Consider the following 14,283-nt stretch of genomic DNA (forward strand, 5'->3'; position numbering starts at 1 on the left):
ATGTATTTTCCTTTCTGTCCACACCTGGGTTGTAAAATTCAGTGCTTGTGTATTTGTTATGATCCTTGTTCCAGGACTCAGGCAGATAGATGTGAATGTGTAATAAGAGGGTTAAAATGATTTCGATGGCAGATTTTGGTTTTATATTCCTAAAAGACTGCTACAGGTAGCGTTATTTAAAGAGGGAAAGACATTTTAATCTTTTAGGATTCTGTTTTCCCCACCACGTTCTCTAGGTGCCAGGAGATGGTTAGGAATTCAGAAAAGACAGAGGGAGGTGACTCTGTGATGAGAATTTCTTGGGAATAAGTCTGGGCCATGCTTCCTCCCTCATGCACCTTCCTGACAAGGTTGTATGTGACCTTCGTTCACCCCTAGGGGATGGATCTTCAAAGGAAACAAGCCTCAGGCCTTTCTTTTTTTTTTTTTTTTTAACATCTTTATTGGAGTATAATTGCTTTGCAATGGTGTGTTCTTTTCTGCTTTACAACAAAATGAATCAGTTATATACATACATATGTTGCCATATCTCTTCCCTCTTGCGTCTCCCTCGCTCCCACCCTCCCTATTCCACCCCTCCAGGCGATCACTCATCTCCCTGTGCTATGCTCAGGCCTTTCTTAAAGGGACTCCCTCCATGCCTCAGACACCATGCGTCTGGGTCTCCGGGCCAGTCCCCCTGCTCTGCACACAGCTCAGGCTCGGGCCCAGGCCACATCTTCGTTGTGCTTCTTCCAGTTTGAAAACTTGGATTGGTTTCCTGTTAGAATTTCAGTTTCCCTAAACTAGATAGGAACTATTTTCACTTGCTGAGATTTAATGCTATAACCTTCTTATCACTTCTTTCCTTTTCTGCCAAAGTCAAGGTTAAAGAGCCAGGTTTGCATGCCTCCTCAGCATGACTCCCTGTTCAAAAGCAGTAGGACCATGGAAAAGTAATTTTTTTTTTTTTAATTCCAAAGTCCTTTCTCCGGATTATGATACTAACTTTGTGAAAATGTTAGTGGTTCCCTCTGGGCTTTTTTTCTCTAGGCGCTTCTCAAGGTCATTGCAGATGTGGCCATTGTTGATTAGTGGGAGGAAGAAAGCCTTTTTGGAATTTGGATATTGTCCTACATTCTAGAGAAACTCAGAGCAAAACCGAGTTCTCCCTAATGTGGCTTTTCTCGGTGGGGAGGCGCTGGAGGCTGTTGAACAAACTCGTATGAATGCAGAGCCCTCTCGTTTACTGTGACATGCCTGTGGATTTAAATTTGTAGCAGGGCTTTTCTCTAGGATATAAAAAGAACTGCAGTCCAGACTAATTCAAAGAATGTGTGAGGAACAAGGCTCTGCTCCAGTCTTGGAAACTTACAAAAAACCCTCTTTCTCTTTCTGTGTATAAATAAATCTTGGGAAGCACATTGAGCAGAAAAGCAAAGAAAGTTACAGAACCTGAAATTCAGACTAAAAACAAAACAAAAAAATGCTTCCTTAAATATCTCTGAGGGCTGATTTTGTTAGAGGTTTTAGTATTAGTATTAGTCTGCTGGAAGAATAGCCGGCATCTGCAGGAGGCACAAGTGCTGGGATTTAGATCGCTAGAGAAGAAACCAGTTCCCTGCTCCAAAGAGCTACCACTGTGGGTGCAAAGCAGGGAGAAAGCAGGTGGTCTGTGGCTGGAATGTCTTCCAGCTGGGGGTTCATATGACACTCACGAAGAAACCAATCCAGAAACAGTGGCAAGTGAGCTCATGAACTACACCGAAGCGCCCAGCACAGGACAGGGTGGCTGAGCCCTGAGCACATCCTGGGACGGCACTGGGCCACGGTGGCAGGTGGGATGAGAACCCTCCCAGTACCCGCGGTCTCCTGCTTGGGGCTTCTCATCCTGTCCTCTTGTTTGCTTGCGGACTGCAGGTTCATCCCAGAGGCCTGGTCGGCCTGCACGGTCACCTGTGGTGTGGGGACCCAGGTGCGAATAGTCCGGTGCCAGGTGCTCCTGTCTTTCTCTCAGTCCGTGGCCGACCTGCCCGTTGACGAATGTGAAGGGCCCAAGCCGGCATCGCAGCGCCCCTGCTACGCAGGACCCTGCAACGGGGAGGTTCCCGAGTTTAACCCGGAAGAGACAGGTGGCCTCTTCGGTGGCCTGCAGGATTTTGACCAGCTCTACGACTGGGAGTATGAGGGCTTCACCAAGTGCTCCGAGTCATGTGGAGGAGGTAAGAAGGGGGATCTGGCTCAGATCCTCGCCACCGGCTTGTCCTTTTTCTGTAACTTCTCTCTCTGCTTGCAACTGTGTCACGTGATTGCCTCTAGTCCAAGAATGGTAAGTAGGGGGAGGAAGCCATTCTAAATGTAAAGCGGCCTGAATGAAACACAGATGTATTTCTCTTTGGGCTTGAGCAGCTTTTAGACTGTCAGCTATGAGTAGCCATCACAAGTAATGCTTTTACTTTTAGTTGGCATTCTGACGTTTTGCAATATATCTTAGCGTATCTGACTGAGGAACAAAGTTGACACTGACCTGGCAACGCTCTCAACATTTACTTTTATTTTTCTATGCCCTTGCCTCTGTGCATGTGGTATGAACCAAGACCCAAGATGACAAGCAGTCTGCTGTTCCCAAGGACAGGGTACAGCCAATCTGATTTACTCAGCTGATTCCCAGAGTAATATCTATTGACAAAGGGAAAGGGTGTATAAGGGCAATTATAACACTGTGGTTACCTAGAACTGGAAAGAATTTAAAGAATCCTGACCCCACTGCCATTTTATAGATGAGAAAACTGAGATGCAGAGAAGCTGAGTGACTTTTTCAAGATCACACAGCTAGTGAGTGACATTTGGGACTAGGCCTGCTGTTCATTTCTCTGTCAAGGGTCTTTTTTCATCATACCTCACTTCTTTAAGCACTTAGAGAGTTCCTGAAGCTTTCTCATTGAATGAATATTATATAAATAATGTTCAGTGTTTCCATGTATATTGACCTGGTTCTCTTAGGTCTAGTTCATGGTGATAACGGATTCAGTGATTCTTCTATTTCAGGTGTTAGTAATGGAACTGTAGTGGGAGAAGAAGGCATTTTAAATCAACAATTAATTCTTTAAGATTACGATCTTTTGTACCACTGTAGAAAATGCATTAGATGCATGTCAACACTGTCTCCGGTGTCTACTCCCAAGAGAGATTTTGATAGGTGAGGAAACGCTAGCTGACTTCCCATCAAATCCCTGTCACTGGCTATCAGTAACCCCTGTTGTCACATTAAGGATCTGCATTCCCAGCAAAGTTTCTTACTTAATTGGTATAAAAATATCTATATTAAAATTATTTCCCCAAACTGTTTTCTAAACCATGACATTTTGGAAACTCTTTTATAAAAGCATCTTTTCTCATTACTGGGAATGTCAGAATACATGTGCCCAAATTGTTCATGCGTAGTTGAAAAGGAATGGAACAAGTACGAGCAGAGAAATCAATTTTCTCCATTAGGTCGCTTCATAAGCATTTAATAGTCTTGACCTTGAGGTTCTCGTTTTGTTTCTAAGCCTTCCAATTTCAAACCATGGAGTTCTTAAGTGTTTTCATGGAGAGCCTATTATTTTAAAACCTAGAATTTTCCATCTGATTCTGGAAGACAGTTTCTTGGAACTCCGCTAATCCATGTCCTGTGGTGCCCTCCACTCACAATGAGGACATCTTTTCTTCCATGCTTAATGAGGGAGAAGTATTAAATAAGCTTTGGTGATCTCTGAGCCCCAGCAGGAGCTCAGAGGCCAGGTGGAAAGGACACAGCAGTGGCTACAGTTGCTTCTTTCCGACATAGTGAATGACTCAGGAGTTCCGATGGTGTGTGTTTATCTCCACTTTCCATGATCATATCCCCAATTTCCATGATCACCTGAATTGAACAATCATGATCTTTAGTCTAAAATGAATGTGCTTTGAATAAGATTATTTACGATCTCTCAGTTATGATTCTCAGCTATAAGTCAAGCCATGAACTTTATGAGCAGATGGGAAAAATGATGCTGTAATGGAATATATAAATGACCAGATACCTTTATCTTTAAGATTCTAACCATGCTGCTGATCAACCAGGGGTATGAAATTCAAAGCGTAGAGAGTATGTGGAATGTCTTTCATTTAAAAGGTTTTCAGAAGCTGTTGATCTGGAAATAAGATTTGTATATTTCATACACAAACGATGTCGGCTTGTAGGAACTGAGCATCTTTGTATAACATGAAGTGTACATCATTTATATCCACTTAGGTCTTTATCTGTCGACAACTGTGCACACTTACCCACAGTTGTGTCGCTGTGCCAAGGTAATATATCTATGCCTAAAATGTTAAAAGTTGAAAATTCCAAAGTGGTGAAAATATGCTCGGGTCCCATGGTGCATATGATGCCCAAACACACTAAAAAATCATTTTGGTGTACGGGATATGTATATTTTGAAGTCATTGTTTGGCAGTAACATTTTATGGTACTACCAACTTTGATCTTTCACTAAGCTATAACCCACGAGGTTGAAGATATTTTTAATCATTCCTGCTGAAGCCAATCAAAAATCTGCAGGATTAACACATAGATTTTAAATCAGTTTGGGGTTATAAGACCAGTCTAGCTAATTTTATTGTTTTTGCAACCTCAAGAGATGAAATTGGATAGACACAAAAGTAACCTTTCACCTAGCAGAGGTAGCAACCAGAAGGAACTAGTTAGTAATTTAGGCTGTAGTTGGTGGCTGCGTTTCCCCAAGCTGTCATCAAATATCATGTAACAATTTTGCTATTCTGGGAGATATAAACACCGAAAATCCCATTTTCTGGAAGATTGAAAGTGAGCCTAACCTGTTCAGATCTGTGTCCTGTTGTCTCACTAACATCTCCTGGGTATATTTTAATTTTCCATATGTGAACGGATAGGTGTAGTCAAGGAGAGTAGATTTGAACCTGAACAGCTTTATTGACCTCCTAGATGGTAAAATCGACGTTAAAATCTAGCCGAAGGGGCTTCCCTGGTGGCGCAGTGGTTGAGAGTCCGCCTGCCGATGCAGGGGACGCGGGTTCGTGCCCCGGTCCGGGAAGATCCCACATGCCGCGGAGCGGCTGGGCCCGTGAGCCATGGCCGCTGAGCCTGCGCGTCCGGAGCCTGTGCTCCGCAACGGGAGAGGCCACAACAGTGAGAGGCCCGCGTACCGCAAAAAAAAAAAAAAAATCTAGCCGAAGGAAAACTTGAAATTGATTTCAGCAAGGATAAAAGGTGAAATCCTGTGCATCTTGCTCCCTTTTCCTTATGAGTCCTCTCCTTTTGCTTCTGTCAAGAAAGGAAAACTCAGAATCGGAAAGGACCATACATACACGTGTGTTCTGTGTTGGTTTCAAACGTCCTTCTCAGTGCAAAAATTAGCCCATTCCGGAAGGAGCACAGACTTGATGAGCTAACTTCTCACATCCCGGCCCGACTGCCCTGAGTCCAGTATACTGTGAACTGACAGGTGAAGTCTTCACACGTCTTCCCTCTCCAGCTTCCCACACCCCCATGCCAGGGCTGCTCCCTCACGCCACGTTGCTTCCTCCAGGCCCCCGTTCCTTCCCACCGCCCCTTGGCCTAGATTGCACGCTCTGCTTTGGAATGCCCTGCCCTTTAGGCATCTCATTCATTAATGCCACAAAAATTTCTTGTGTGTTGACCACAGGGCTGGTCCCAGATCCTCCTTCATTACGACGGAGCTCTGCCCTTAGCCTCCCGCACCCCCCCCCCCCCCCATCTAGGAATGCTATGACAACAGACCCTGAATGCAGTGTTGCGGAGGCCGAGGGCATCCTTCTAGAAGACGTTAGATTAGAAGGTAGTAACTCTAGAATGCTTCTTAATCTCAGCATTTAACCAACCCGAAGGTGACTTTTATCCTGAGCTAGGATTATTGGCTGGGGTCATGTGAATGTGTTCTGTGTATCTCAGAAGATTACTGATGTCATTTTAGAAACTTTAACCCTCGCAGTCCCATTCCATGCAGTCCTGAAAGGACCTCAGTTCTGTAAACAAGGATTTCACAAAGTGGAAACAGGTCACATTACTCATACACCCCCAGTACATGCCCTGCCCCAAGCCAGCCTTTTCAAGTAAGGCAGGTGACAAAAGCCCTGTGGTCACTTCCTGCCTCGGGGATTGCCAACTCAAATTCATAAGCTCTTCAATAGCTGACTAAAGCCAAAATATATTTTATTTTAGAGTAACATTTAGAATCTCTGGAATACTACCAGGTAGACAAATGAATTGAAACCTTAATTTCAAACAGAATCACAGCTCTAGATTCTGTATGGAACAGTTGGCCTCATCTAGTGCCTTGTCATCATGACCTTAATAATGCCAGACTGTTCTGGTGGGAAGTATCCATGAAGAGATCAACAATTTCTTGTGAAGTGTTTTGCTATATCATCATACCATGAATTTCAAGTGGCTCACTCCAGCTGCAACCAGGAGGACACCCTGGAGTCAGCATTCCAGAATATGATGGAATATCTTGAATGTCTAGCATAAATCTCAAATGCTTCACCCTGAACTGGCCGTGATATATTTAAATTAAATTTTTGAAGCTCGTAAAAGGCTTAGAAAAAAGAAAGCTGACAGGGAAAATATTGTGACTGATTTTTTTTTTTTTTTTTTTTTTTTTAGTGTTTGATTTGTCAGACTTCCTAGGAAAAGAGAAAGGCGATTGTGATTCAGGCTTTAAAATGTCACTTTTTAAATGGTGGCTTGCTGAGTGACCTCTCGAAGTCAGTGTGACGTCACCTTGGAAAGCATTAGCCTGTTGATTGGGGTGATAACTTCTTGGGGAAACACAGGGTAGATAGGAGGAGGGAAGCGACAGGGCTGAGAAGTGATAGGTCTGTCGTACTATATTAGGTACTATCTGATGAAGCAATGCAGAAGATTTTAAAAAGAAAATGTATGTGTATTTATATATAAAACTAGTATATGGATTGTCACATACTCTGCTATAACTGCATACAAATATTTAGCAACACATAGGTACATTTAGATGTACATATCTTTATGTATATAGCTATGAGTGACTGAAAGCAAATTATCAGGAATGTCCCGTCTCTCTTCTTCTTTCAACTGAATTCTGCGGAGATGATTCCAGACAAATGTCTAGTTTATTCCTGAAGATCTCCAGCAGATGTAACATCCTCTTAGTATTTTTGAATGTTAGCGTTGTCAGTCATTAACGCTCCAGTGCTAAGGCACAGCCACTACAGTTTCACCATTTATCAACTGTATGACCTCGACAAGTTTTTTCACCCTTCTAAGCCTCAGTTTCCTTATCTGTAAAATGGGGATAAAAGCGGTGCTTGCCTCATGGAGTTGTTGAGAGGATTGAATGGGGCATGTCAGGATCCTAGCCTCAATACTTGGCTAATCATGTTCACTCAGAGGATTTTTTGCTACTGCTTTTATGACTGGGAAGCGGGATGAAATGTCTGGATATTACATTAAATTTAATATAATTTAACGATATTCAATTCATTTGACCAAATTAAAGGTCCATTCATGATAAAAACTCTCAACAAAGCGAGTATAGAGGGAATGTACCTCAACATAATAAAGGCCGTATATGACAAGCCCACAGCTAACATCATACAAAACGGTGAAAAACTGAAAGCTTTTCCTCTAAGATCAGAAACAAGACAAGGATGTCCATTATATCTGGACACATGGTTACATGTGTCCCTGTCCCATGAAAGCTTCCATGAGAGATCCTACACCCACCTTGGAAGAGCCAAGTAACTGTACGCCAGTCGCTCCTCAGACTCCTGTTTTACTAGGTCTGTAGTTAGGGGCATGTGGGTGACAGTGGGAACATTGTCTTCCATGGATGTCACTCGTCATTAGGCATCTTGTCCTCTTTCGTTGTTCCAACTTGCCAAGCTGCTCTAGGTCACTCAAGAAATGAACCCGAATCAGAAGGAAACCAGCAAAGCCCTAGATGCAAGGCCCCAGAAGCACAGCAATTTACAGAATGCTGGACATTCAGACATTCAGGCTCTGGGCCTGCCTTCCAAATACCGTCATCTCCTGTTGATTAGAATACAATGTGTGAAGGTCTTGGGGTCATTACTTTGGTCAACCTGCTCTCCTTCTGCTTTAAATTATCCTGTTTCAGCACTGGCAGCTGCATAGCCGGGTGGCATCTTTTTAAGCGTTTCAGCAGTGCTGGGAGCAGCCTCCCCACTTTGGCGGAGTTGCCCTCCTTAAGGGGCACAAACTTCTGAGTGCTTTCTTCAGACGGCTCGATGCCTGACGAGATGGGCAGCCCCGGACTCTCAACTGCCTGACACGCAGCGAGTCCTCCCAGTCGCAGAGACCTCCCACCAGCTGCCCCGTCTTCACATGCTCACCGCCCACACGCCCACTCTGGCCTTGACAGTGTGATCTGTACACAGGTGTCCAGGAGGCGGTGGTGATCTGCCTGAACAAACAGACACGGGAGCCCGTGGATGAAAACCTGTGCGTGACCAGCCAGCGGCCGCCCCAGCTCCTGAAATCCTGCAGTTTGGATCCCTGCCCGGCAAGGTAAGAGGCGCACTGGCCGCCCTGCTGCCCAGGAGCGTGTTCAGAACGGGGTATGTCTGTCCATGGGCAAGACCAGAACGCTTATTGTTACCCAGTGTTTTGAAAACCAATTAGCGTCAGTTCAAACTTTTAGTCAAATCCACTTGAATTTAATTGAAACCAGGGCTTTGGAATTCCAGCCCAGTGGTCCAGGGTGCAGAAGCTCATGCTCCGTGCACTGAAGCAAAGCCCCGTGGTGTGGCTGGTATGTGCACAGGCCCCACTGCTGCTTTCTCCTGGAGGGAATGAGAACTGACTACAGGCTTTACGGTCTCTGCCACCTTTCAGCCTGTGCCCCGAGCCCTCCCACCCTGGTAACAGATTGGCTTGCGGATTGCAGGAACTGAAGGATCTGGGTGGCATAACTGACCCACCATGAAATCTATATGCACACACAGCATGCGGATTCATTATAGCATGATCGGGGGTGTGCGTCTGTCATTCCACATGCATAAAATCAATTAGAGCATATCATTGTTCAGCCCTGCCTGGGTCTCATTATTATCCAACCTTGAGCCTTAGTTCATCAATCCAGTCACTGCTTCAGCCTACGCAATGTTATGGGGTCTTGAGAGACTTTCCTTCATACACGTGTTTGGAGCAAGTCTCCCATCTCATCTGTGATTCTGGTTTCAAAGGGGAGACACTTAAAGAAGCAAAGCCAGACTTTCAAGTCTGCTGATGGGCTGAAGAATGTTCCCGGATCATGTCCTACATACGGAGAGCGTTGCTATTTCTGAGGGATATTTCTTCTGTTTCTGCAAGGTATCATGCGAGAAGCAATGTGTTGCCTACAGGAATTAACGATAGTTTTCTGGTCGGGCTAATGCTGCCTGTCTTACTTCTCAGCCGACTAGATGCCTTTCTCGGGGACTTAGAGGATACAGACTGCAGGCCTCCTCGATCATCTCAGGGCACCATCCCACAGTGACGCTCTCCTGCTCATCACCAGAGTTATTCTGTATATTAGTCTGAAGGGTGGGCCTGGCTTCCCTCTTCAAATGCAGAAGTGACGAGGGCCACTAGTGCCGTATTCTCCAAGGCAACCAGAAAATCAGTTAGCCACTGCTGGGGGCACTACCCCACCCATGGGAGTAACAGCGTAAAGTAGAGTCAAGAGCTGGGCCAAGAAAAACCTAGGTCCAGTGCATAGAATATTGAGACACCTCTTTTTCTCTCCCTGTGCACATCTCTGTCCTGACCTCACTGTGTGTCAGTGAGTCTAAGACCTTGCTGCATGGGCAAGGGATCCAAACCCCTCCATCTGACTGCAGTCTCCTTAATAGGAAGCAGCAGAAGACGTACAGCAGGGACAGCCTGCCAGGGCCTTGGCTGGCAGGCCAGGAAGCCTGGCCTCTCATCCTAGCTCGGCCACCCACTAGCTGTGTGACATTGGGCAAGACGTCTGCCCCTTCTGTTTCCGTATCTGCGAAATAAATTAGCTGCGCGAGATAATCTGAGGTCACCACGTCCTGCTCCAGTAATCCCATAACTCTTCATGACGCTGTAGGCAGGAGCGTTGGACTGCTGTTACTGCTGCTTTGTGCTGATGATTGATATCATTTCTGTTCTACCTATTTACCGTCACTTTAAAAACAAGCATGAGGGTCTTTCTAACCACATTCCAGTGGTGTAATGACATCCAAATGCTGTGATGAGCTGAGGCATGGCTGAGGAGTCAGTACCTGGGACAGACTGCACATCTTCTGGGACTTACAACCCCTAAACCCCTCCCTTCCTGGGGCAGCAGAAGGAGTAGGACACAAGACGTTACTTCCCACCCTCCAAGTACTGATTACGGTTAAATTAGATAAGCTTAATTTACAACGTTTTTATTGTCTCCAGGACAAGGACTCTTTTGGACTTAACGTTATTGCATTTGCTCCAGGTCAACTCTGCTTTAATGTCCACCAGCGAACCGTCAGACTGACAGGCTGGATGTCTTACTGCGCGCAGGCATGGTTTTCTTGGGCTAACTATACGTAGCTGAGTGTTTGTAGAATGATGCTAATTGAAACAATAAAGGGGGCCAAAGTGGCCTGATGTGACTCACTCTCTTTACCTCCCATCCAAGAGCCAAAACAGAGTTTCATCTTAAAAATGAGAAGTGTATAGAGATGCATCTCCTGTGGAATATTTCAGTCTGACATCGGGGAAGATCCCTCCTTCGGAATGTTGATGTCAGACGTGTATGAAAGAGAAAATGTATTAGTAGGGGCATGGCAGTGTGTCATTTTCCCAAGCACCTTCTATTCATTTGGGACTAATTTAAATCTTTAATTCACAATTCAGTGTTCCCTGCACATTTACAGTGATCCCTGTATTCCCTGATGGGCTGCCAGTTTAAAAAAAACCATAGCATTTTCTGTGGGATATACAGAAATGATGTTCTGAGTCTTGGTCACTGGGCCTATGTCTCTAAGAGGTGGCACTGGTTAAGAGAAGTAGCTTTTCCAGGAAGTTATTTGTCCTACTGAACACCAAAGGAAGCTGCTTTTCTTCTTGTGTGTGATATCAGATCACACAGAGAATACCACAGACGCTAGAGGGAACGTCCTATCTGGGCAATCTTTCTGAGATGAAAATCACTTTCTGATTTCCTCTGTGTGATCGACAGAGCTGGTATCAGAAGCACATGTCCAACTTTCACCAGGTTCAGGCAGATATATTCTCATGCCTGGCTATTCACAGCAGGAAGGCCGTGTTCTCAAACACGAGGTATTTTGATTGTACCAATTTGTGTGTGCACATGGACTGCCTGCATTTTTTAGGACACATAAAAAAATAGTAGTCTCTTGGAGAGGACTAGATTTTTTTTAATGCAGATTTAATTTTTTATTGAAGTATAGTCACTTTACAATGTTATGTTAGTTTCAAGTGTATAGCAAAATGATTCAGTTTTATGTATATATATAATATACACACACACACACACACACACACATATATACGTATTCTTTCCCAGAGTCTTTTCCATTATAGGTTATTACAAGATTTGAGTATAGGTCCTTGTTGTTTATTTTATATATAGTAGTGTGTATCTCTATTTTCTATATAGTAGTGTGTATATATTAATCCCAAGCTCCCAATTTATCCCTGCCCCCCCCATTCCTCCTTTGGTAACCATTAGTTTGTCTTCTATGTCTGTGAGTCTATTTCTGTTCTGTAAATAAGTTTGTTTGTATCACTTTTTAGATTCCACACATAGGTGACATCATATGATATTTGTTTTTGGCTGACTTAACTTCATTTAGTATGATAGTCTCTAGGTCCACCCTTGTTGCTGCAAATAGCATCATTTCATTCTTTTATATGGCAAGTAATATTCCATTGTATACATGTACCACATCTTCTTCATCCATTCATCTGTCAGTGGGCATTTAGGTTGCTTCCATGTCTTGGCTATCACAGATAGTCCTGCTATGAACATTGGGGGTTATCTATCTTTTCGAATTCGAGTTTTCTCCAGATACACGCTCAGGAGCGGGATTGTTGGATCATGTGGTAACTCTATGTTTAGTTTTTTAAGGAACCTCCAGACTGTTCTCCATAGTGGCTGCACCAATTTACATGCCCACCAACAGTGTAGGAGGGTTCCCTTTTCTCCACACCCTCTCCAGTGTCTATTATTTGTAGACTTTATAATGGTGGCCATTCTGACCAGTGTGAGGTGGTACCCCACTGTAGTTTTGGTTTGCATTTTAGAGTGAGTGATATTGACCATCTTTTCATGTGCCTGTTGGCCATCTGTATGGAAGAGGACTAGATTTTAAAGTCCTTGCTCTCAGCTTTATGTCTTAATCCTCCTCTCTATCCATCTAGCGCCTAGCATACTGTCTGACACGAAGTAGGTGCTTATTAAGTGCTTATTGAATAAATGAGTATAAGGACTATAGGGTCAAATTTTTTCCTTAGCAAAATGCTTCGACCCTAATAAGTGCGCTCTCTCCCCTCCATCCTTCTTATCCTGTCCCTCCCACCCAACAGATGGTGCTGAAAATGTTATTATTAGAGTCTCTTCTTTATGTTTAAGGCTTTACGTATCGATTTAAAACATAAATAGCCTTCAGATAAATAACCCTTTATGTTAGCAGCCATGTACGGCAAAGTATCCTCGGAGTAAGAATACGAAGACAAGCTTTTATCAGAGGGGAGAGTGGACACCCAGGGAGGGGTTTGGTTGTCGGGAGCATTGGAAGGTAGTACAGCGAGGCCAGGTATTAATCCCTTAACGACCTGGCCTACCATTGGCCAGAAGAAATTAGGACCATGTTTGCTTATGAGCTGACAATTGTGAGAATTCTGCATCCAAGTTGATAGCAAAGAAGGCATCAGTACACGGAAGAAAAATTATTTTAGGTGCCTTTACCACCCTCTGAGTAATCTGCGTCTAGAAGCCCCCCAACCCTGCCCACCTTCACTGGTGGGTTAGATCCATGTAAGGGAAGAAATATCCGAGAAGGGGCTAACATCAGTCATTAGGAAAGTGGTCAGCCTCCTGTTTCTACTTTAAAAACTAAGTTTTAGAGTTCTACAAGTGATACATGAATATTCTCATTCTTTGACGCTCAGGCACAGCAGAAGTTGTGAAGAAAGAAAGGCACATTCTCCCCTTTCACCACCACGCTCTACAGCTCCGCACCCTTCTTCTCCCACAGAAAATCACTGTTAATGGTTCGGTACTTTTCCAGACCTTTTCCCATGCATTTGTATATATACATGAACATATACAAATGTATAAGATTTTCTTCCCTTTGTAAATGAGATCGGATTATGCATATTGTTTGGCAACTTGATTTTTCCCTTAATAACATGCACTAAACATCTTCCCCTTCCCTGAGACCACCAAAATAAAAACCCGCAGGTAGATTAAGACCTGTGTTCAAATCCTGCTCTGTCACATTTAGCTATGTGACCTTCGAGAGCTCATACTCCTTTTCGGATCCTCAGATTCTTCATCTCTAAAATAGGATCATAGTAGACACTTAGAAAAATTAATTCTCTTCTCCTTCCCCTTTCATTTTTGGTGAGAAATACTTTTAGTTTGTATTCAGGACTTCAATTTGATTCCATTTTCTCTTTTATTCAACTACGTCTTAATAATTAAGCTTTACTGACCATCTCCCTGGTTTATAATAGTTATGACACGAGCCGCCAAGGAAAGCCAGAAAGCACTCCCTTAAAAGAAAAAAAAAAAAGGAGTCTGACTGTTATTAATTATAAACATTTGATAGCTCGGCCAGCGTGTGTTGAAAAGATTTGGTAAACGTACGTGGAGGAGGGGAACGAAGTACGCAATGAAAGCCAGATGGCTGAAAATGAAGGAAATTCCAGGCAATTTCTGCAGCTTTGTTCTAACATACTTTTTAAACTAAACTTTTATTTCTCTGCAACAGAGAACAGCTGAGTGGTGCAGAATAGATAAACAGTGAAGGGGGGGGGGGGGAAAGAAGCCCATAATTCCAGGAATAGTACTTGGTTTCTGCCCCCCCACCCCAATCCCATTCCCTTTTCTCCGACCTAGGATGGTTCCTAGGACCAGCAAGAACTATAAAAGAAGTTTGAGGATCCCTATCTGAAACGCGAAAGTTAAGGAAAAACATCTTAAAGATCACAGAGTGTCCTCTTTAAAAGCAAACTGCGGAATGCCTATTTTATTGTACACTAACAAAATC

General features: G+C 43.8%; 1 protein-coding gene across 2 annotated transcripts in view; it reads left to right on the top strand.

The window, feature by feature from the left end:
* The window catches only part of ADAMTSL1 (ADAMTS like 1), a gene marked incomplete at both ends in the record, with an annotated part of 462,446 nt that overhangs the window by 230,014 nt on the left and 218,149 nt on the right, over positions 1–14,283 (top strand). For both annotated transcript variants that reach the window (XM_082843595.1, XM_082843596.1), the window contains 2 exons: positions 1,900–2,201; positions 8,440–8,569. In XM_082843595.1, the coding sequence (XP_082699721.1) occupies positions 1,900–2,201; positions 8,440–8,569 (432 nt within the window). The remainder of the gene's footprint in view (positions 1–1,899; positions 2,202–8,439; positions 8,570–14,283) is intronic.

This window comes from Leucopleurus acutus (assembly GCF_964270905.1).
Source record: "Leucopleurus acutus genome assembly, chromosome: 7".
NCBI classification, from domain to species: Eukaryota; Metazoa; Chordata; class Mammalia; order Artiodactyla; family Delphinidae; genus Leucopleurus; species Leucopleurus acutus.